The 25,369-nt window shown below is 43.8% G+C and overlaps 1 protein-coding gene across 1 annotated transcript in view; it reads left to right on the top strand.

Annotated features, from left to right (window-relative positions):
* Positions 1-25,369, top strand: part of MFRP (membrane frizzled-related protein) — a 153,744-nt gene that overhangs the window by 41,202 nt on the left and 87,173 nt on the right. Inside the window, exons 2-4 of the mRNA XM_078683938.1 lie at positions 22,720-22,831; positions 23,476-23,613; positions 23,748-23,900. Coding sequence (XP_078540064.1) covers positions 22,720-22,831; positions 23,476-23,613; positions 23,748-23,900 — 403 coding nt within the window. The remainder of the gene's footprint in view (positions 1-22,719; positions 22,832-23,475; positions 23,614-23,747; positions 23,901-25,369) is intronic.

The following is a 25,369-nucleotide window of genomic DNA, read 5'->3' on the forward strand; positions in this document are numbered from 1 at the left end:
TTTTGCGACTGCACCTACTTGCCGAGGTATCCCGAAGTTGTGCATTGGGGTATTTGAAGCCCCTGTCCGAGCTCCTTTTGCACCGAAGTACAGAGGCCAGCTCTCCACGAGTGACCCGTGAGTCCCCTTTCTTCACCGCAGCAACGAGGCGCCTTCGCGGTTCTTAGTCCGTTGGCTAGTGAGACCCAACAAAGGCCAATACTTTGTTTCTCGAGCTTTCCTGGTTGCTCCAGATGTGCTCCCACTACTCTCCAAAGGAGGAGTCCCTCAGACCTTGCTGGCCTAAACCAAAGCCAATATTGTCATCTTTTTTTTTCTTTTTTCCTCATTATGCGATTATTTAGATTAGGAGGCCTCAGGAGTCTGAGGTCCCGTGTTCTGAGCCTTCACTGCCCCGTTGTTTTCGACTGAGTTTGGGGAGTATCCCTTTGGGAATTGTGACCTTTCAGTTATCTCCATTGCTCTTTATCTTTATCAATAATTCCGGAGGTTGTAGGGGGAGCTAGCCTTCCTGGCTACTCAACAGAAATGATTTCTGCCTGGAATTATTGTTATCGCTTTAATCATTGGGATATGTTTCCGGAGACCCGAGAGAAGTTAAAGGCCCGTCTGAAAGTGCTGTTCCCATATTTCCCAGAAGTTTACTCTCTTGGAACTTTTCCCTTACTTGTCAAGTTTGTTATGTCTTACTACAGAATTTAACCAGTTTGCATGTGAGGGTGGTGTTGGTTTAACCCAGTTTATACAAATCTCCCTCCTCGCTAGCAGTATCAGTATGAATAGGAGTTTTTCTTGTTTTATAGTTGACCGTGCCCACCTCACTGATGTTACATATCCCAAAGATAATAAGAGGGGTACTCACAGTTATCTGGATTCCCAATACCGTGGTCAAAGCCTTACCAATCTCCTGCCAGTAGGAGTTGAGTGCGGGACAGTTCTGGAACATGTGGGTATCATCAGCCATCTCCTCATTACATTTGGGGCAGGACTTTATGTTTGTTCCTTTAAATTGCGATAGTTTTTTGGGTGTCCAATATGCCCTGTGTATGGTGAACATATGATTTCTTTTTAATGCAGCTGGTTTTATACAGGACCAACATTTTTCTAGAGATCTTAGCCAGATGGTCTGTAAGTCTAATTCTTGGTCCGGCATATCTTTCCTCCATGTTGCTTCCGGGACTAAGAAATCTTCTTCTCCGGCCCCTATGAAAGCCCAGTACCATTTTGATATTTCTTTTTTTATTGGTAATATTTTTATCATTTTGTTTTCAAGATCCTCGTTCCCCTTTTTTCTTTCTAGTAGAGTGTTAGCCAAGCTGGTTAATTGATAGTATTTAAATTTTGATAATTTGGCTTCAGTAATTACATATAGTTGGTCCCACGTTATTATAGAGTTTTCTACCATCAGTTGTCCCCATCTCACAATTCCTGCTCTTCTTATTGGTGTTGCCAGGGAGTCTTTCAGGCATTCTGGAGTCCCAAGAGAACCCCATATCGGGGCCATGGTACTGTAATACGGTATATTTACATTGTTTCTGATATGGTTCCAAAGCCTTACCGCGTTATATAAGATCTTAAGTTTTATTTTGTTTGAAAAATTTTGGGTGACCAAACTTATATAAGAAGTGGTCTGTTCTGTCCGTCAAATTCTGTAGATAGTTTGGGTAAAATTGATGTTTCTTTAATAAGGGTCTGAAGTTTTTGAATTGAAATGATCTGTAGTACTCATATAGATCAGGGCTTGCTATTCCACCTTGCTCTTTCCTCCTCCTTAATTTATTCCAGGCTATTCTCGTACTTTTAGAAGCCCAGATAAAGCTAGCTACTTCCCCCTGGATATTCTTTAGTGTGTCTTTTTTAAATTCCAAAGGGATTGTGTTAAAAATGTATGTGAACTTTGGAACGATAGTCATCTTTATTGCATTGGATCTTCCCAAAAAAACTAAATGGTAGTCACGTCCAGACTCTGAGTAGTCTTTTCATATCCTTAGCAACTCTGTTCAGATTAATTTGTGGAATTGTTTCGATTTCTTTATCCAACATAATTCCTAAGTATTTTATTTTGTCTTTGTTATGTGGAATATTAGGGCTTGTGTTCCAACTCATCGCCTCTGTTTTCTCCTGGTTTATTAGATAGCCTGAAACTCTACCAAAGTTGTTTATCGTTTTTTCTATTGCCTGATTGGAGTCCTTAAAGTTGTCTGTAAATATCATAAGGTCATCCGCATATAATGCAACTTTTTTTATCCAGTTTTGATGTTTAAAAGGCGTTGTTGAGTGATGTTTTCTGATGGAACAGGCCAGTGGTTCTATGTAAAGATTAAAAAGTAACGGCGACAGGGGACAGCCTTGCCTTGTGCCCCTATGTATATTGATGTTACCAGTCAGATTCCCATTAATTACGATTTTTGCTCTAGGGTTGTTGTATACTTCCCGTACTATGTGGCCAAAGCTTTCACCTAGTTTGTTTTTCTTGATGATTTAATTTAAAAATACCCAGTTAACTCTGTCAAAAGCTTTAGCAGCATCGTACGTAATTATTGTTAGGGGTAATTTTTCACATGTGGCTACGTCTATTGCTGCGATTAGCTCGTGGGTAATCTCATTAATTTGTCGTCCTTTTAAAAAACCTTTCTGGTCTAGGTTAATCAGATTTGGCATGACCTTCGCTAATCTTTTAGATATAACCTGCGTGAATATTTTGTAGTCACAATTAAGTAACGATATGGATCTATATGACTCACATAGCTTGGGGTTTTTCCCAGGTTTTAAAAGGATGCCGATCGTTGCATCATTCCAAGAATCTGGAATTTTCTGTGGTTTAGGTAAATAGTGTTTATTAGATCTGTTAGTTGGTCAACTAGGATTTCCTTTAGGGCTATATAAAATTCATTTGGAAGCGCGTCAGGGCCAGCGGATTTTCCTCTTTTCAAGCCATTTATAACTGCTCTGACCTCCACTGGTTTAATTTTGCTGTTTAGTTCTATCATTTCCTCTTCTGTTAATTTTGGAAGTTGTACAGTATCCAGGTAATTCTTAATCTGTTCTTCAGTTGGATGTATATCTTCTCTGTATAGATTAGAGAAGAACTTTGAGAACTCTTGTCTAATTACTGCGTTGACAGAGCTTTGTAGCGTTTGATCTTGAATCTGGATTCATGGCATATTATTCCTTGTTTGGTGAGATTTAATTCTCCATGCTAACATTTTCCCACATCCTTCCCCCTATTCGTGGTTTGACAGTTTACTGTTTTCCCATTTTTCTCTAACTATGTCCTCCAAGTAGTCAGCAAGGGTTTCTTTAAGCTTTCAGTTCTTTTCTTCTAAAGCTTCCTTTGGTTCTACATAGGATCCACTCTCTAGTTGTATCTCTATTAATTTAATATCCATTTCCATTTTTCTGATCTCCAATTACCTGTTCTTAGTTTTATGGGCTCCTAGATTCAGTAATTTCCCCCTAGCCACCGCTTTATATGCGTCCCAAGTGACTAGTTTCGATGTGCCGACTGAATTGTCTTCAAAGTAGTGTATAGACATAGTTTCTAGTTGATTCACGTTCTGTGGATCATTAAAAATGGTTCGCTCAACTGTCCATCTGGGAGGAGTTATGGTTTTTGATATTAATAGGGTTAGTTGTACAGCAGAATGGTCGGACAGGTGTGCTGGGAGGTGTTCAATGCTTTTAACGCTACCTATAAAATTCCTGCTTAAAAGAAAAAAGTCAATCCTTGACCTATTGCCCAATTTTTTATTATGGAATATAAAAGTTGACTTTTTTCTCCTCTTTGTTTCCACATATCTTCCAAGTCCAGATCTTGCTTATAGTTCCCTAGCCATTCCCTCATTTTTCGTAGATTCAACTGTTTGCTAGGTGGTGCTCTATCTAGTTTTGGATCGAGTATGATGTTATAATCACCCCCTATGATTATGGGGGCGGGGGTTGACAGGAGTTCTGTATAGAGTTCCTGGAGAGGAGACGGACCGTCCAGGTTTGGGCCATAATAGCCTGCTATAGTAAGAATATTTTCGTCTATTCTGATTTTGGTCACTACCCATCTACCTTTTTTATCTACCACTTTACTCTCAACCTTGGCTTTAAGAGACTTTTTTAGAATAATTGCAACCCCTTTTATATTGCAGTCTTGTGTCGTATATATACAAGCATCCACCCAAGTTAGTTTTTTCACTATTTGGTCCCACTCAGAGCTTACAAGATGGGTTTCTTGGAGGATAATGATTTCGCTTTCAGCTTCCTTTAAGTATTCCAAGATTCTTCTTTGTCTGCTAGCGGTTCTGAGGCCGTTAACGTTCCACGAGAGGACTTTAACTACTCTTTCTTTTGACATCTTTGATTTAGTTTGGTGGTATCCTGATGTAGGCTAGTGATTGATTTATAAAACTCCCGTTTGGCTCCTAATTTTTGATTAATGAGGATATTTTTTCTGTTTTTTTTCCCTATTTTGCTCCACACCCATATTTTTACAATATGTACATTACTGAGTATCTGTGAGAATCGAGTTTCCCTCCCCGAGGAAGCCTCCCTTCTTCTTTTGGGCGGGATTTTCCTCCCGATTTGAACTCCGATTTCACCAGATTATTTTTACTTTAATTATTATATATTGAAAAGGACGCTTTCTCTTTTAAAAAATTTTTTTTAATTAGTTTTTTCCATTTGAACCTGATCTTTTATCTGTTGAATAACATTTTCTACCTCTAGGGGCTCCCTTATATTGTGCATTTTGTTACGCCACATTATTCTGAGGGCTGCAGGGAACTTCATCTGTACAATTGCCCGAGGGACTTTAGTTCTTGTATATGCTGTCCTAGTTCCCACTGCCTATCTTGTGTGGCTTTGCAAATGTCAGAACGAATCCTGAAGGACCAGTTGTCTTTATTTAGAGCTCCACTTTTTAAGCCTTCGCTTAAAATTTTCTCTTTTAGTGTGTATGTCTTGAAATTGATTAGGATTTTCCTTGGTGCTTTTCTTTCTTTGGTTTTCCTGAACGGATCTCTGTGGACCCTTTGAATATCCTCCTTCAGGTCACTGTCTTTAGTCCAGGGAAAGAATAACGATAAAAGTCTTGATATCTGACCCTTCCATGTTTTCAGGTACATTCAGTACTCTTAGATTGTTCCTCCTTCCCTGGTTCTCCAGTGATTCCAGCTTCTCTTTAATAGCACGGTCATTCTCTTTTAGTGAGCTTATACTTTTTTTGTTCGCGGCTACCTTTTTGCTGAGAGTTTCAACTGTTGATTCTACTGCCGCTACCCTGTCTCCTAGATCATTTAATTTTTGATCTAGAGTCTCACATGCTTCATGTATTTTATTCTGATTTGCTTCAGATACTGCAAATTTTTCCCACATCTCTCCCATGAGTTTATCCATTTTATCCGTGAAGATTTCCATTAGTTTCCCTGTTTGGTGGTTTATCGGAAAATCATTATCAGCTTGATCAGCAGGCTGTATAGAATGTTCAGGGACTTCTATTATGGGTTGTGCTGATGAATCCTCTTTTGAAACTATGTGGGGCGACATGCCTGATGGTATATCCGACATTTCTCCTTCCCTTATTATCCGCACTCTCCCCCCAGAGATTCTTGGTTCTGGTTCCTTATCTGTCGTAAGGAGTTTATTTGACTTGTCGTCAATGGGTGAGAGTGGTGAGGTGTTCTTGCTCTGCGGTGAGAGATTTCCCCCTCTGACTTGTACCGTCTGTTGGACTTTGAAAAATGATCTTAAGGAGGGAGTCACTTTGAATCTTGGTTTTGCTGATATCGTCCCTTGTTCTTTTGGTTTCGTAGCTCTGGTTTTTATATTTTCTGAGAGTTCCACGAGTTTAGGAGGGGCTCTTTGTTTCCTCTTTGTACTCCTGGGGGTCACAGGTTTTTTTTGGGGAGGCAGAGGGTTTTGTTTGGTAAGTTGCCGATTTCTGAGTCAGTAAGCTGACCTCCCTTTGCCCTCACTCTCTGATATCATCTTTGACCTCCCTTTGCCCTCACTCTCTGATATCGTCTCTGGTTTGTCTTCACTCCCACCTTCTGCTGTCCCTAAAGGGTGTCGACTGCACCCTGCAATTAGATCCGGATCTGCTGCTTCCTGCTCTCCTCCCACCCCCTGTTCCTGTGTCAGCAGTGAATGGCCGATAAGTGATTGCAGCGAGTCAACGTTCGTTTTCCCTGCCCCTTTATTCTCTGATAGCTGATTATTCTCCTCTGCTTCCACCTCTAGAGCCTGGAGAGGACTTATCTCTTTTTGCATCCGTTTAGATTGTCCCAAACAGTCTGTATATAAAATATAATGCCTTCTGTTTTTATTGGCTTTCTGTAGTTCGTTTTTCTTTTCAGGTTCAAGTTTAGTTTTAATTTTAGTGAATTTGGTTTCGTATTTCACCCCCTTCGTCTTCTGGCCATGGAATAACTTTCCCGTGACTGATGTTGGTTCTTTTCCCTGACCGCCGGCAGGTTTGCTGACTCTGCGCTCTATGCCCCGGAACAGGAAGGAAATCCTGCCGAGCGCTTTGCGGCAGCTTTGCCTCGCACCGAGTACCGCGACCAAGATTCCGGAGCGTAACGGGGGACCGAGCTCCGAGTAGCCACCACAGAGCTCGTTGATCATGCCGCGGCTTCTGTTTCAGCCCTAACCAGCCTCGGCTCAGCACAGGTAGGGTATTTTTTTCTTTTGGGGGGCGCTTAATCAAAATCTCCTATAGTTGCTCGAGATGTATACGCATAGTTGCACTGGAAAGCGCCTTTTTACTCACACGCTGCTCTGGTGAAACAGTCGGAGCTCGCGACCGAGCGTCTCTTCAGCCGGCCGCCATCTTCCTCATCGACCCAATATTGTCATCTTGCGTGGGTTGCTGTTGCCAAGGCTTGTTGGGTCCAATCCGGATTCTGACACCGCAGTCAGCTAGATCCTTCATGGGGCAGCTCGAATCCAGCTCCTGGTCATCGTCAATGCCTCCTGGTCCTTGTGGCTGACGAGTCAAGCTTCACCTCTTTCACCTGAAATCACCTGACATCGGCTGGCATCTTCTCCTCACCATCCTGGTCACTGGCTAGTGACCCAGACTCTGTCCCTTCTGCTTTCAGATTCTTCACATCTCCGATCCACCCTTGGATCCACCCAGACACTTTTCCTCTGGTCGCCTGCAGCATTTCTTCACAGCTCTCCGTAGGAATCGAAGACAAAACCCGACACCAAAAGACACCTATGCACCCGGCTTCCCTGGGTGAGGTAGCATGAGTAATCCGGTGCTCCAGTGGGTCTTGACTCTCGAAGTGTCCTAGTCTAAAAAGGTTCCATCGTGGTTCACCTAGAAGTGCCCTTAATCTTTAAAATTGTAACTTGTCCGTTCTCCATAGAAAGTCAATGGTGATCCGCGGCTGTGTTTAGACACTGCACTCGTCCCCCGTGGGCCTCCTGCATCCTAACCTTGCGTGGTTATAGGTAGCCCCAGCGGTTCTACGGGCCCTAGGCCTGCTTTCTAACTCTCACGTGGTTCTTGTACCACTATTTTAGTATATGGTTTGTGAGGCTCCTAGGGCATAACGTATACTGTGCAACTTATCGTATGCTAATTAAGTTCCTTGTATTTTACTTTTACCTCTGACCTCATAAAGAGTCAGAGGGGTTGTGTTGAGAATAAATACATATATATTTGATATATACCTTGTGTGGTGTGCTTTCATTTGATCATTCAAGAGATTATAATTGGTAAAACAACTAGCTTAACTCACCTCTAAGTCTTAGCCTGAAGGCTGTTCTCCACAGCTACCACTAGGATAGCTTTCTATAAGGTTGACTTTACAACCTACCATCAATATGGGACATTTGGACTTGTGCAAGGTGCCCACTAGAATAGTGGACATCATATACCAGGCCAACTTCTTACATTGGTGTGCAGCGTGTGGGATTAGAGCTTGCATTGTTTTACCGAATAATCTTGAGAATGTCATTTGAAAAATCACATTAAGGTACCAGTAGGTACATATAAATCAAGCTTATAATACATAAGTTCTACTGAACGTAGAAGTTGTAGGTGTTAAGGGCTTAGCACACCCTGACTACAACTCCTAGAGAGGTTCTAGTAGGAAACCAAGTAGTGTAGGTAAGTGCACACACCACACCTCACTAGTCATGGCTTTAAGGGCAGGAGCTAGTGCATCTCTGCCAGATGTCAACCAAGTGCAGACATCTAAATATGACACATTCTCCTTCTAGGAGTTAAGGGGTTTGTGTGCCATAAGAAAATTAAAGCAAGGGCAAAGTCCCACCACCCAACACCTGATAGATATCTTAGTGGCAGATGACTTTGAAAGAGCATCAGACCCAGATAGACTAGGTAATGGGGAGGGGGTGCAACCATCAACTGAAGAGGATCCCAGTGGAGTACCCCACCAGGACTCTGGGGAAGATGAGGATGCAGACCAGGATGGTGTCAATGGACCCAACCTGGGAGAAACAGGGCTACCTGGAGATGAAGTGGGCCAAAATGGGCCTCCCTCCTTCCCCCCACGTAGACCTAATGGTGCACCTAGAAGGCCAAGATCACCTTCAGTGGAATCTAACCATTGTGGGCCATCAATGGGGCCCTCTGCCTCATCTCATAGGAGAAGAACTTCTCCTGAGAAGAGGGAGCCTGAAGCTAGAATGAGAGAAGTCAAGCTCAGGATCAGGAGGCAAGAGATTGCTTTAGAAAAGGAGATCCTAGCTCTTGAAAGAGAGAAAAAGAAGATGGGGATATAATCCCCTGGTGGCAGCAATATCCCTAGTTTTAGGGATAGATCTTATGAACATAGAAACCTGAACAAGATTGTCCCTCCCTATCAGACTGGGATGACATCCACAAATGGATCACTGCACTGCAAAGTACAGAAGGTACTCCAGGAGCAGTGGGCAGCAATCTTGTGGCTCTCCTTTGCAGACAAAGGTAGAGATAAGCTCCTCACTGTCAGAGAAGAGGATGCTGATGATTACAAAGTCCTGAAGAGTGCTCTAATAGCCTACCATCAATAAGGGTCGTTTGGACTGGTGCAAGGTGCCCACTAGAATAGTGGACATCATATATCAGGCCAACTTCTCACAGGAACCATAAACAATCCAAAGAGGGTTTGAAAAAAGAAACACTCCTGGAAACCCGAAAAATAGGAAATCTAATAGAAACATATTGGTTTATTATTTGATTTCCTTAACAGATAAAAAACAGAAACGCGCAATGCCTATAGGACACACTAGTTGACAAAACCTGTAAAGTAAATAAGAAAACCCACCCTCAAAACACGTAACATTCCCAAAAATACAAACAAATTACACTTAGGGGCTGATTACGAGTACGGCAGTCCCAAGATCGCCGTACCATCAGTCCGACTGCTGGTTCCTCGGCGGTTTGACTGCCTGATTACGAGCATTGCAGTTGGCCACCACGGGACCAACAGTGCCAGGATCTTGGATCCCATGGCAGCGGCAGTGGGGAAAGCGGTAGGCCATGCAAGCGCTGGCAATGCTGGAACTGGGGTGCTGATCACGACCTGCCTTTCCTCCAACCTTTTTCATGGTGGGACCACGCCATGAAAAGGTAGGTGGATCAAAGCAGGAAAGGACCCTCAAACAGAGCCGCAGGATGATTTTGCCCATTTTTTTTTGCAGAGTTTTATATAGCGCGAACTAGACCCGAACCGAATCAGGTATCAGAGCGCTTTACATAGCACCAGTTACATTACATGAGGACGGAGACACATTCATTTTAGGCACGGGGAGATTAAGTGATTTGCCCAGAATCACAGGAGGTTTTTGGCGTCGTTACCGAGACTTGAACCCAGATTCCCAGGTCCGAGGTCGAGTGCCCTAGCCGTTAGGCACAACATGTGCCCCCATACACTGTCGCCCTAGCCGACAGTGTAGGGGGGCACATGTTGTGCCTCCCTCTGTTTGTACTGTCATGCCCTCTGTGCCATACACTACATGGTGCATGGTACACAGTCCACCCGACGTCCAATTGGCACTGCACTGCAGTGGCATTTGCCTCAGGCTCTCTGTATGAGCTGAGGCATGCCTCCACCGTGGAGCAAACACAGTCCCACCGCCAGCCTGTCCGTCATTTTGTAATGCAACGGTGGCAATGGCACCAGCTTGTCGGCATTCTACCAACCACCACCACTGTGGGCTGGTGGTGGAACCGACAAGGTCGTAATCGGGCCCTAAATCATCATAAAATACTGAATCTGCTCGATCCCCTCCTCTTTGTGCTTCTTTTAACCTTACTATGGGCATGGCCACTCATCCACCCCTTTTCCATGGAAGGCTGGAACATCTCTGCGTTGGCAAGGCTTGGTCGAGGATGTCGGCCATGTTGGAGTTCCGCGTTTCCTCACATAGCTCTCCCCCAAGGAATGGCCATTGTGGCCATTCAGACAATGGTTGCCTGAAAAGGTAGTCAGCCCCAATCTGCGTTTTCCTGGGACATGAATAGTCTGAAATGAAAATGATTGTAATGCTAAGAACCAACGCAAGATGCGGGGATTAAATCTTTATTTTGTGCTAACCAGGTGAGGCAAGCATGATCAGGAAGGACCAGGAATTTACGTCCCAAAAGACTTCTATAGCCCGTTTTATTGCTATACGCTCTTTCTCGATCATTGAGTAATACCTTTCTCTAGGAAACAGTTTCCTGCTGAAGTATAAAAGGGGTTTTAGTCTTCTCTGTATGTCTGATTGACACAAGACAGCCCCCAGGCCCTTTCCGGAGGCATCTGTTTGTAGCACAAACGCTGTGGTGAAGTCTGGGCAATGGAGCACAGGTCCCTATCTATACAATCCTTTAGGGTTTTGAAACTGTCTTCCTGGTCTTGATCCCACACGGAATGGATGTTTGTCTGTGAAGAGGTCTGTGAGGGGACTTGCTATTGCAGAGAAATGGGAGATGAACCTGCGATAATATCTGATAAACCTTAAAAAAGAACGTATGTCCCCTTTGGTTGTGAGGGTTGGGATTTTTTTTATCGCTTCAATTGTATACATCTGTGGTTGTATGAGTCCCGCTTGTATAGTAAATCCTAGGTATTGGATCTTGTTTGTGGCCAGCATTGATTTAATTAGGTTTATGGTTAGGCCTGCTTCTCGTATTGCATCAAAAACTGAGGCCATGCGTAGCAAATTTTCTTCCCAAGTAGAGCCAAAAATAACTATGTCATCCAAATAGGTTGCTGCATAGTTTCTATGGGGTTTATGGATTTGGTCAATAAGCCGCTGGAATGTTGCTGGGGCCCAATGGAGGCCGAATGGGAGGACTTTGAAGTGGAATACACCTGAAGGGGTAGAGAATGTGGTCTAATCCTTTGTTTGGGGGGTCAGATGGATCTGCCAGTACCCCTATGTCAGGTCAAGGGTGGACATGAACTTGGCCTTCCCTAACTGTTCAATAAGTTAATCAACACGGGGCATGGGGTATGTGTTGAATTTGGTGATTTTATTTACTTGTTGAAAGTCGATGCAAAAACGTAGACTACCATCGGGCTTAGGTACGATTTCGATCGGGGAACACCAATCACTCTGGGATGGTTCTATTATATTGGACTGTAGCATGGCAATTACTTCTCTCTCTATGGCCTCCCTTCAGGCGGCTGGTTTATGGTAAGGTTTTAGCTTCACTATCTGATTTCTCAAGAACACTATGTCATGGTGTACGAGAGGGATTAGACCCTAGCTGGTAGAAAAAAAGCCGGGATACCTATCTAACGAACGGAGAAGTTGTTGCTTCTGGGAGGGATTTACATTCGCCCCAATGTTGACTATATTGTTCTCAGCCTCTTGGCAGGAAACCAGAGAAATATCTACTGGGGTGGTGGTATTAACCTGCAATATAGGCATCCGTTCCTTCATGGGGGAATGGGTTCCTCCCACTTCTTTAGGAGATTGACGTGATATATCTGTCTCCCTCCTGACCGTAGAGGCAGAATTACATTATAGTTGACAGGGGTAACTTTCTTTTCTATGACGTAGGGCCCCTGCCACAGGGTCAAGAGTTTATTATCTGTGGATGGAAGTAGTACCTTATCCCTTTTTTTAACTCCCTCAGACAGCTCCAGCGATTATAGTATTGTTTTTGAATTTCTCGTGCTTCTTCCATATGATCATGTACTAGGCCCCATAACTGAGACAAGGTGCTTTTAGGGTTTTCTACATATACAAACATGGGTTTTCCTTCTTTCTTTTTACCGGTGTGAGCAAGCCTGCGTGGTCAGGCGAAACGTGTTCCTGAAAAATAAACCAACTGTTGGTATTACAATCTCCTGAGTGATCGCTATATTGAAGTTTCCTATATATATATATATATCACCAAACAAAGCGTCCCCAGTTTGAAGACGCACTCAAAGAGCAGATAAATTGAAAGGAAACTGGCATTTTCATTCAGATGCATTTATTTGCCTTACGCGTTTCAAAGCACTCAGCTTCTTGATCACAGGCATGTTGATACTGCACAGAAATTGTGAAAAGGCACTCCCCTCTGCGAGTCCATTTAATTAGCCCTCAGTGGGCCTCACAGGTGATATCACCTAAGTGTTGCATGCTGGGATCATTAGTGCACTTTCAAAATTCCTTTACCTTTAGTAGGCTTCTGTGCTGTGTCAAAGTTTTCATTTAATTAAAGAGCCCTTCAGTGGGCCTCCGAGATTAAAATGTTCAGTTTATTTTTCTATTTTTCTGCTGCTCCACTTAGGAAGACTCGGAGTAGTTCCATGTCCTCGAGGCCCCCTCACCTTGACCTTCAGGGGTAGTGCCGTCTTCCCGGCTGGACTGCCGGCTATAAATCATCAAACAAAGCTTCCCCAGTTTGAAGACGAACTCCAAGAGCAGATGAATCTAAAGGAAACTGGCATTTTCATTCAGATGCATTTATTTGCCTTACGCGTTTCAAAGCACTCAGCTTCTTGATCACAGGCATGATGATACTGCACAGAAATTGTGAAAAGGCACTTCCCTCTGCAAGTCCATTTAATTAGCCCTCAGTGGGCCTCACAGTATACCCCACCTCCATAAGTTCAGCAGCTGGAGTTTTGTGTGGGCATTGTATAGCTATGTATCCCCACTCCGTGCATTGATAACATTGTGGGCCCTGAACACTGGGCACAGTCAAGGGCTTGGTGGGGGACAGGGATTTACCAGAGGTTTGTTCTCTGTACAGGTTATTCCCCCAGGGAGGCTAAAAAAAGGGTGTGTAGGGTTGGCCTTAAACTCTGGAGATCTGTGGAAGGTGCATGCAAGCTCCACCGCAGTTGTTCAACCCAGTTACGGGCACTGACTGGTAAAGCCTGGAGGAATTGCTCTAAATATAATGGGCCCAATTCACAAAAGTAATCTGAGACAAAATCCTAACTTTAGTACCTTTACAACTTTCGGTATTCACAGAAGGCATTTCGGAGTACTAAAGTTAGGATTTTGTCTCAGTCAATCATAAGTTTTGGTCTTAAGTTAAACTTAAGACCAAAACTTAAGTTTAACTGAGACAAAATCCTAACTTTAGTACTACTAAATGCCTTCTGTGAATACCAAAAGTCGTAAAGTTAGGATTTTGTCTCAGATTACTTTTGTGAATCGGGCCCACCTTTTCTGTTACTTCTTTTATACTAGAAGTGTGGGTTAACATCCACCTATTTCCTTGGTCTCCTATCCAATAGTAAAGGGCCCTTGGATTATCCCCTCTTGACCCACCTTTCCTTCCTGAACTTTGCCCGGTAATATTCTGGGTCACACCCTAGTCTTTCTAATATTGTTTTTTTTAATATCATCATAGGATGTAGTGCCTGCTGGGTTGGCTGCCTGGTAGGCGGCTTGCAGTTCCCCCGACAATAAAGGATACTGGCCCCATAACTCTCGGGAGGCCAGGCGGCTGTGGTGGCTACCCGCTCAAAGTTTATAAAAAATGGTCTGGGCTGTCCCCTTCTTGATACTTTTGTAAAACTGTCCCTGGGACAGCTAACAATTGCATCAGTTAGTGTCTGGTTCGCAGTATCTTGCACCTGTTAGTTATTAGTGATGAGTTAAGCTTGACCTTTTAGGGCTTCTTGTAATGCCTCTCGGTCTCTTTGGACAGTCTGTGCTTGTTGCTCCGCCACTAACTGTAAATGTCTCTGCCCCTCCTCTAACTGGGATAGTATCCCTTCGACAGGCACGGGTTGTGTCATGATTCAACACAAAAAAATGGAGGGGAAATATCCCACTTCTAACACCACTGTAGTAGTGTATGGAGTCGCTACACAGTTTTGGTCTCGTGGTGAGTATATATTTATTGAATACAGAGAAAACAATGAAATAAGGATGGGAGGATGGTCAGATTAGCCTCTGAGGGCTTCAGATGACGGTGGTAGGCCTCCTTTTCTTCAGGAAGCGTCACGTCTCTCTGGGCATCCAAAAAAAAGATAGAACAGGGAAAAAACCAAAACAAGGGATTAGAAAGGATCACACCTTTATGGAACGCTCACCTAAGTGCCACCTTCACCAGGCAGGGGTGTTTATGCGTAGCAGGAGGTTTGTGGTTGGAAGCTTATGGTCATAAGGCCAACCTAACACCCACATGCACCTCCCACATGCGTCTCTCTCTCTCTCTACCCATGTACCCATTATTTCGTGGCGTTCCACCAGCCCCACCAAAAGCACTGTGGGCCTCATTTATGAGGCCGTGCGTCACTTTTACGCCGCCGGTGCGTCACTTTTTGTGACGCACCAGCAGCGTAAAAAAATGTGCCTTGTTGCACCATATTTACAAAGTGACGCATCTAGGTAGATGCGTCACTTTGTAAACCCCTGCGCTACATTATACCTACGCCAGGAATAATGTATGCAAGGTGGGCGTTCTGACACAAGACAGGGTCATAGAAGTGACGCAGAGAAATCTATAAGATTTCACTGCGCCACTTCTAGGACACAAATGCGTCAATTTCTTACGCCTGCCTCACAGCAGGCAAGTAAGTAAGTAAGTAAGTAAATACTTTATTTGATTTGGTTTAAATCATACAAAGAGCGGATTAACCGCTAAAAACACATAAACACTTGTGATTTAAAATTCATGTATAAACACTAGTTAGTTTGTAAAACTTCCGTTTAAAACATTTTGATTGTTAAAACAAAGGAAATCAAAGGAAAATAATACAGTTAGTGCCTTTTAGTCTTATGGAGTTGATCTGGCTTAGGGAATCTGATTCTTTTACTTATATTTACTATAAAGTAGATGTCTAAGCATTTTCTGAATCAAGATCTGTGTCTTTCCTTGCCAACGCTTTTGCAGCTAGTCTTAAAAGCTTTAGTGATTTACATGCCAATTGCACTGTTGATCCTCCTAAACATCTTATTACTGCGGATCTGCATGTCCTTATCTGCTCTTTTTTCAACAACGGCCGCAGCAGTTTTTTCCGTTCGGATAGGAGTGCCGGGCAAATACAGAGTAGATGGAGCACTGATTCTTCTCCATGTCCGCAAAGGCGACAGTCCGTTTAAAGCCAGGTGCGTTTCCATTTAGGAGTTAAATCTTTAGTGGGATACACTCCCAGTCTCAGTAGAATTAATTGCTGCTTCATTCATTCGGTTTACGAAATGTTCCAGAAGGTATGGTTGGGGCTTTAGCTTTTTATATGTCGGGAGCACCGTCCATGCATTTGTTTTCTTGGACAACGTGGCTTTATCCTGATCGTGGGACATTTGGATGACTGTTTTGTTGACCAATTGTTTAAACTCCGAGTAGGATGGTGTAGTATGCCATGCTTCCTCTAACTTTAAAGCCTCAATCGATTTTTTTAGGGACGAATGAATCGAATTGGACAATTGTGATTGCTTTTCGACTTCCAGCCCGCAATAATGTACCAGGGAGTCGTCCTCTGCTGCTCGCATTCTCCAATAATATTTGACCAGTGCTCCCTGTCTTGCCATGGTCTGATTCTTTAGCCCAAATTCAAGTCTTATCCGGTCTTGTGAGATATGGCGCGGGATGTTGAACAGTTTTTTGAAGAGACTAGTTTGGGCGATATTCAAGGATGTTGCGTCCTTAGCATTTAATAGTTCAGAACCGTATGTGATTGTGGGTAAAAATTTTGATGCCACGACCTTTAATAGGTGAGTAGTGGAGCTGTCACTGAGTTTTTTTTGCAAGGTTTTAAATGCAAACAGTAGTTGTTTAGCTTTTGTTTTCCGATGTTCTTGGTGTTGCTTGTAATTAAGATGGCTATCCAAAGTTAATCCCAAATACTTATATGTCTCCTCGCGGTCCAAACTATTGCTGTTAATCGTCCAAATGAATTTTGGTATTTTTTTCTTGGGACTGGAAAAACACATGACCTTTGTTTTTTTAAAGTTTATCTGTAGTTGGTTTAGGTCTATGTACTCTGCCAATTTGTTTATTAGTCGTTGTAGGCCTCTGGGCGTTTGGGAGAGCAACACTATATCATCTGCATATTGCAGATTTACTATTCTCACATTCCCCAGTTTAGGAGGATCGCCTAATGTTGAACGTAGGTGGTTGTCTAGGTCAGCTGTGTATATATTAAATAAACAGGGGGCCAGGACGCACCCTTACAGCAGGCGTAAGACTGACGCAGGCCCTTTCACAAAGTTCTGCTTTTCTGTGCGTCAGTCTACAAGCTGTTTTCACTCCGTTCCTGATTCCGCCCGTCCCCTCCTCTTCGTGCTTCTTTTGACCTTCCAAGTGGCATGGCCACTCATCCACTCCTTTTCCATGGAAGGCTGGAGCACTCTCCATTGCCAGGGCTTGGTCGAGGATGTCGGCCATGTTGGGGTTTCTGCGTTTCCTCACAGTCCTATAAATGGTATGATACAAAGTTGGACATGGATGGGAAAATCACCAGCATAAAGAACCATAAAAAATGTAAGAATTAATATATGGGTGTGAAAAGATGGTCCTACCTGGTGTGGGTTCCTGCTCCATCCCAGCCCACCATTTGTGGTGCAATTTTGACTGTCACATGTTCCTCACTTACCCTGAACCCTTCATAGGTTTCTGTGCGACCACCTGCTGTGTGTCCTAACTTCCTGTCTTTTGCTAATGTCTCCGATTAAGCTATCATTTTTTAAAATGTGTTTTGCAGTCCTATTGGAAGGTGCCAATACATTTGTTTTACCATGGATGTCATCCCACAGTGCAAACCTGGGAACTCCCAGGTGCAAATTTAGAACTCAAAAAGAGGTTATTTTGGTGTTTGTCGACCACAGCATTAAGGATTTCGCCTTCTCATCTATGAAGCACAGTTTTTTTCCTTTTTTGCACCATTCTGGATTCTGGCTCACAGACTGTTGCTGGTTCACAGACATTGCCATGTTATGTTGTTAACAGTACCCTGGTTGTGGGCTCAGAGTGCAGACACATTTCAATTGAGTTTGGTGGGTTTCTTGAGTAGTTTTTAATTTTGAACTATGATGCAAGCAATGTGATATTGTGTGTTCATGGCAGTGCTGGGGCGTGTTATGGTGCTTGCTTGCATGCATGCACAGATGTTGATGCCATGCGATACTTTGTATAGATGGAATTTATGCCGCTGTACGACGTAACATAGACATTTTTAGTGCTGCATTGTCCAGCATAAATGTTCGTAAATCGTGGCCTCTACTGTACTGTACTGTATTGTACTCTACTGTACTGTGCTGTAGTCTGCACTAGCTTAATAAAAAGCCAGGTGCTGGCCAGTAAACTTTTATGCACACAACAGTATTTCCATCAGTAGGCAGTAACCCCACCATTATGCTGAACCGTCCCATACACACACAGGTAAACCACAGCTGTGGCACTGCCTTGGCAAGGCCATCATAGGTCTTAAAGCAAACAATGAATGCTCCCCGCCCCTCTGGTAGTAAATGATCGCCATCAACTGGGTAACAGTTGGCATTCATACCCCCTGGTCGTGGTTTCACTGCACTTGCTTAACTGATTGAAACTAGGGCCCTAACTTCTGATCTGTAAGCTCACACACAGATGCATTTTTAGTTAGGCTGCAAACTCCACCCCACACACACATGTATAACCTCAACTCTGGGCAGTATCACAATACACAAAGATGTTACCCTGTGCCTCACAGGCACCTTCAACTCTACAATTGCAACCCCAGCTTAGGCGGTTTAATTTCAGCAATTAACAGTAGCCTCCTGCCTATAGCTGCAAATACAGCAGTGGGTAATAACCAACAATGCATAGGTGTACCTCTGTGCTGGGCAGAAAACAAACACATCACAGTAATTCCAGGACTGGGCAGTAAACCCCAACTCATAGGTATAATCTCAGCTTTGGGGCCTTATTATGAGTTTGGTGGTGCTGGAGCGGGACCACCCTACTTCCGCACTGCCAAACCCATGTTTCAACCGCCTGCCAGATTAGGAATTCTCTCCTGTCTGGGAGGCTGTTCTTTGGCATTCCCATGGTGGTGCCTATAAAATTGACACCACCATGAGAACATCAAAATCCGTACCTGCATGGACTGCTGTAGTCCATGCCCTGCAGGTACTGGGGTGCATGCAGACAGGGGGGCACAACATGTGCCGCACTGCATGCACCCCATGGTGCAGAGGCTCTGTTTCCTCACCATCATACTTTTCATGGGAGTCCCATTGCCATGAAAAGTGTGGCTGTGAGGAAACTCGTAATATGCCCACTTAGCTTATTGAGGCCTCAAGACCACTGCGCCACCGCAAGGGATCTCTGATCCCTGGTAGTTGCGGTGGTTCCAGGGAGGCTTGACTGCCCTGGTCTTAATAGGGCAGTCGGAAGACCGCCACTACTACCCCCCTCAAGTCTGTCGGTCCGTGGACCAGCAGACTCATAAGATGGCCCTTAGTTATGTTATGTTAGGATGTCTTATATTGCGCGACAGCTGCCCCAGCAAAAGGGCATCCCGGCGCTGAAAGAAACACTGACAAATCGCAGAGTAACACCATATTGATAGTGGGGAATAGAAGAGTCTTGATGGGCTATCTAAATTCCAGGCAGTTATCTAAACCCCGAATCTGCATTCCATAGCGTGGCAGTGCTATAACCAAAAGAGCGGCCACCAGCCCGAACTTTACGAATCCGGGGGACCACCACCAAATGCTGACCCTCGGAACGGAGGGGGCGCGATGGAACATACGATGAAAGAAGATTAGCCAAAATAGGCGAGGTGGCAGATTTCAAATTTAAATTCAATGCGCCTGGCCACCGAAATCCAATGGAGGCAACGGATGGCGCCGGACACAGAGCAGGACTTGCGCAGGCCTAGAAGTGTTCTGACTGTTGCATTTTGTGTCCTTTGCAGCCCCTGAACCTCTGCTTTATTGGACCCTAAATAGAGGGAGCAGGCATAGTCAAGTCTAGACAAGACCATAGCTTGGATAATGACCTGACGTGCAGAAGCATCAAAGAGGCCCATCAACGTCCTAAGCCCCCGTAAAAATCCAAAGCAAATACCTGCTATTTTTTTGGTTTGGACTCGATAGTTTAAAGATGAGTCCAACCAAACCCCTAAGTTCTTTACCACTTGATTGGGGGGGCGTGCCCAGACTTGCTGGCCACCAGAGGTCACTCCACAGACCATGGTCTCTGCCGACCACCAAAACTTCCGACTTGTTGGAATTAAGTTGGAGGTAGTTAGCAGACATCCACTCGGCCACTGCCACAAGATCGCCCTGGAACTTAAGGGCATCTTGCTCGGTGTTATTTAGAGAGTGCCACCACTAACTTGGTGTCATCAGCATATGACACTATGGTCAGGCCCCTACTCACGGCTACAGCAGTCAAAGGTTGCACATAAATATTAAACAGGGGACTGACGGAGGAACCCAGTGGTACCCCTTGTTTGATACAGTATTTACTGGACATAAACAGGGGGGGCTGATACAGAGAATGATCTCTCATGAAGGAATGAGGCAAGCCACTCCAAAGCCTTACCCGTAACTCCTATCTCCACCACGCGTCTCAACAGAATGTCATGTGATAACGTATCAAACGCGGCACTTAAATCCAGCAATATCAGTGCCGACGTTTGCCCCACATCCATGGCTGACCAAAGATGTTCTGTCACAGCCAGGAGAGCAGACTCCGTGCTGTGGCCTGGCCTAAAGCTATTTTGAGAGGGGTCCAGTATGTTGTTGAGAGTGAGAAAGTCCGACAGGAGGGAGTTCACATACACCTCTGTAATCTTAGCTGCCCAAGGTAGCAGAGAGATGGGCCGATAGCTTTCTGCTTTACTTAGATCAAGAGCAGGCTTTTTAAGCAATGGGATTACTTTAGCCTGTTTCCAGACTCTGGGCACTGTAGCAGTACTAAGAGATTTATTAATTACCTGAATCAGAGAGGGTAGGATAGTTGGCAATACCTTCTTGAAATGGTCAGGTTTAAGAGAGTCAGCGGGAGAGCTCGACTTAATCCTATTACACAGCAATTCAGCTGATCCACCGAAATCGGGAGGAAAGAGTGGAGAATATTTAGCTGCTGACAGCACAATGCCACCGATGGATTGCTGTGAATGGTCGGGAAGGAGCTGTAGATATCATCTACCTTTTTAACAAAAAAGGTGGCCAGCTCCTCGCAGTGCTTGTTAGACTTAATAGTAGACCCAACGCCATTTTGTTGAGATCGCAAACTGGCAAGTATAGCAAACATGCTCTTAGCGGGATTGGTGCTTTCGCGGATTTGATTAGAGAGGAAAGCCGCTCATGCCTGATAGATAGCTTCATGGTATTTTTTAATCGCTGCCCTATAGATGTCCTTAGCTACCATGCAGAAATCCCTTCTCCAGATCCGCTCCAGCTTCTTGCATCCCTTTCGCATGTCAGGGAGGTCCACATTATACCAGGGCCTTGTTTTGGTTTCACGACTACCTGACCATTTCATGGGGATAAGGCTATCTAATGGGTGCCTGATCGATTCAGAAAATAGCCCATTTGCCTCATTAATGTCCTCCGGCAAATCGGGCCGGTTGGCCAAGATTCAGTAACCTATATCACAACGATGTAATGTAATCCTAGCAGAGGCCCATATCATACAAGACACAGGTGTAGTCCCACCCTTAGGAAGTAATTGTAACAATAGCCAGTATCTTCCAACACCAGGACTGCCCTATAGGGCAATCAGGCACTGTCCTATGGGCTGATATGACAGGTCAGTGTGTTGGGCGATTTTCTGGCTATTTGTGGACCTGTTTTAAGGTCTGCTGGACCAGTCTTTACAGTTGATCCCTCTGATATTAAAGCAAACATTCCCTTCAGCAAGCACAAATCCATGAAGCATTCCTTCAGAGGAGGGGAAGAAAAAAGGGGAGACCACAATAGAGTTTGATAGAATATAGATTCTTATTTGTAAGTAGTTGTATCAGCAGTACAGTACAATTATTACCAAAGTAACCATGGCACACAAGTGTGCACTGAACGTGCTAGTGATGGTGAATGGCGCAGTGAAAAAGTGGTATTAAACAGCGTGAGCGGCGAATTTCAAAGTACAAAAATGATTGAGTGGCCAACGATACAAGGAAAAATATATACAGAGGTAGGTATTTTTATTTGGTTTGATTCTATCAAACTCTATTGTGGTCTCCCCTTTTTCCCCCCTTCTCTGAGTGAGTTACACTCTACTTGTATTTGTTCTCCTGTAATGATTACCGGTTGAGACATTGTTCTTATGTTGCACATATCTTTACAGCGGCACACAAGGAAGCATAAATTGCACCTTGTATGGCTTTGTAAATATTACTGAAGCCTTTGTGTTGTTCTTGTGTTAGACCACACAGTGCAACACAAGGACAACATAAAGTCTTCTATATTGAGGTCTCCCCTTTTTTCTTCCCCTCCTCTGAGTGAGTTACACTCTCCTTGTATTTGTTTCCCTGTAATAATTACTGATTGAGATATTGTTCTTATGTTACACACCCCACCCGGGTCTCATCAGGGTTAACATGTTTAATCCTGTTTTTTGAGTTTTTGTAAAGATATGTCACACAGCACAGCTGCTTGCACTGCTTATGGTACATTTCAAGCTAGGAGGCATTCTACGGGTGGTGCATGGGCATTCTAGGACTCCACCCACCGATTTTGGTGCATTCTCTGATTTACTAAAGCTAGTAAACATAAATTGCGTCACAATGCTATGCCTTCCCAAATTGTTATTTCCTCTTTCCACATGTACTGCTTTTCTGCTTGCTCCTGTTCACCCAATGTAGTGAAGCAACTTTGCTTGCCTCCCTGTGTTGTGTGAAAGATTAGTAAATGTGCCCAAGATGTTCTGGTCCATGGAATAGTATGAATACAGATACAAATACTCTGAACAACAACAGTAATAGTAATGACGTTTTGCATTTAATTAGAGCTTGGTACTGCAATTTTGCCCTTTGGCAGAACAGCATGCAGTAAGAAAATATTTTATATAATGTGAAGTTTGTTTGGAGCAGTATTCATTCAATCCAAATATTTTAAATAATACATTTTAGATTTTTTGGGGTATATTTGCAATTTTAAGCATATCAATAAAAAAGCATTGGTTGAACCAATAAAATACATCATACTTATTATTAGTGTATTTTAGTAGTGAGGGTGCTGCACATGTCCAGTTGGTTCAACAAGGCTGACTTTGCCTTTAAACTTGCATGTTTTATAAGACAAAATGGTCATAGTCAATGAATAGTAAACTCAGAACGTAAAGAGTTTTATTTAAAATGCCATGATGCAAGTAGCAAATCTTTGTTCTCCCCTCTGCAGGTTCAGTTTTGTAATCCTGTCTTCGAACCAGAGAGTGAACCAGCGTTGGAGAGTTGCCAACCCCCAGAACAAGAAAACACAAATTCAACAGAAAGATGTTGGCAGGAGTCAGGTGAGAAATGCACAAGTGGCAGTGGTCCTGAGACACAAAGGGCAGAGGACCTGGAGCTATATGTCAGAAGGTCTGGAGGCACAGGACAAAGGACCTGGGAGTCATGGGGTAGAGGGCTTTGGATGCACAGAGCAAGTGGCATGGGGCCCAGTGCTCAGGTCTGGGGCACAGAACAGATGAGCTGGGTCAAAGGACAGAGAGTCTATGGACACAAGGTGGCTACCCTTGAAGTCATAGGACAGTGGCCATAGGAAGCAGATGGCAGTGAGCCTGGTACACGATGCCACGATGAATGATGAGAAAGGGCAGATGTTCTGCGATGAACAGGGCAGTTGGCCTTGGTTGCATAGGTCATTGGACCTGTTGGGCACGAGGCACAGGTCAAGGGGCCTAGAAGTACAAGGCAATGGCCGTGAGATGCAATGGACCTGAGAGGTCAGGGGTATGGGACCTGGGGCATTGGACAGAAGCACTAGGCCAGAGAACAGATGGCCTAGAGGAACAGGGCAGTAGTCCTGGGATGCCAGAGTTAGGGTGCGAGAGAGAAAATGGTCTGAGGGCACAGACTTCTCACTTGAAAAGATCCTCCTGTAATCAAACCTTGGTCGAGTACTGTCTCTTCTGTTCTGCACACTCCCTTCTAGCAACCGTGGCCGTCTGGAGTCCAGAGCAGATGAAAGAGAGACCCCTGTGGAAGCGCCCGCAGATTCTGCTAGCTCTGACCCTGGTCCTGCTGTTGCTGCTGCTTCTTCTTGCACTCACAGTGGGCATCATTCTTTCCAGTGAGTGTCTATTGTGTGTTTGTTAAACGTCAATGGGCTGTGACATATTCTAGATGTCGGTGTAAATCTGTTGTGGTTTGGGTGAAGATACTAATGCCACACTATAAGTCCACTTTCATTCTTCTGTTCCACAGAAAAGAAACCAGTGGATTCATCCATCTCAACAGGCCCCAGCTCCACTGGGACTCTCAGTGAAGGTGGCGTGAGCACGACAGTGTCTACTATTGAAGGACCAGAGCAAACAGGCACCACAGCTCCAGTCAACTCTGTATCTTTGCAAGCTCCAAGTAAGTAAAGAAACAGACACAGGTATATCTCTTCCACAGTTCCTAACCACTCACTCACCCCATCTCAGACGGCAAACCGAACACACTGTACTTAAGATATGATTGTTTTATTTTGGTCCTATTTTAATTGGTTTTCATGTTGTAATTGTTTTATTGCAGTTGTTAGTCCTATTGTAAAATGTTCTTTTACCCATGGACCATGTCCTCACTATAAAACATAAAAAATAAACAAAAACACAAGAAAAACAAGTCTCCTCCAGCCAATAATCCAACCAGGCCAATGTACACAATCAGCAGTCAGCACAATCTAAAACTCTCTAACAACTCCTATTAGAGTAACTCTTCAGCCCCCTGGTGCACACCAAACAACACTTTGTAACTCCTATACTGGGCCCTTTATACAGTCCCCGCCCGCAGCTCTCACATCCAGCAACTTTCTCCAACTGACATTGTCTGTGGCACTCTGCTGTCTTCTGACTTGGCCTTCAATTCCAGGAACACCTTCCCAGCTTCAAAGGTGTGGAATAATACCGGGAAACAGGCCTGCATCCATGGGCTGATTATCAAAGATATTTTACAGTCCGGATATTTTGTGGGTCCGATTCACAGAACTAATTGAAGATAAAATCCTAAACTTACTACCATTTTGGTATTCACAGAAGCCACTTACTCATTTTGGTATTCACAGAAGGCACTTACTCATTTCGGTATTCACATAACTTAGAACTCTTAAATTTAGGACTCCTAAATGCCTTCTGTGAATACCGAAAGTCTTAAAGTTAGGATTTTTCTCAGTTTAGGAGTAGTAAAGTTAGGACTCCTAACTTATGTGAATACCAAAATTAATAAGTGCCTTCTGTGAATACCAAAATGAGTAAGTGCCTTCCGTGAATGCCAAAATGGTAGTAAGTTTAGGATTTTGTCTTAAGTTAGTTCTGTGAATCCGGCCCGTGGTCTCCTTCCATGCCCTTCAGATGTTTGCTATTTGCTGCCATTCCTCACATCTCTGTCACAACTATGATTGTATTTACTCCTGATGGTGCACTGGTATTTGCACCTCAATCTTTTAGTGAAGTTATCAAATATATCCTCCCCCCCGCCCTTCATCGTATGGACCTTTTTTAGTTGACTTGAAGTGCAGTAGAAGAGTAAAAATCTGAAATATATTTCCAAGTTGTGAAGCAATGTCACTCCCCCAGTAAGGACCAATAATCAATAATTTGGATTAAATGAGTTTATTTTACGATATTAATCCATCCAGTATAATATGCAGAGTAAAAGTAAATTCACCAAATATATCAATATTGTTTAAAGGCTGAATGTGCCAGTAATTTAAATCATAATAATATGAGATACAGAATAGTAACCGTCACAAGACAAATGAAACAGATTGTCGCAATAATGTGTTCCACAAAGAAACGTCCCTTTTTTAGTTTCAACTTAGGTTAAGAACAAAATTACCTTACAGG

The sequence above is a fragment of the Lissotriton helveticus genome, chromosome 3_1, assembly GCF_964261635.1.
Source record: "Lissotriton helveticus chromosome 3_1, aLisHel1.1, whole genome shotgun sequence".
Classification (NCBI taxonomy): domain Eukaryota; kingdom Metazoa; phylum Chordata; class Amphibia; order Caudata; family Salamandridae; genus Lissotriton; species Lissotriton helveticus.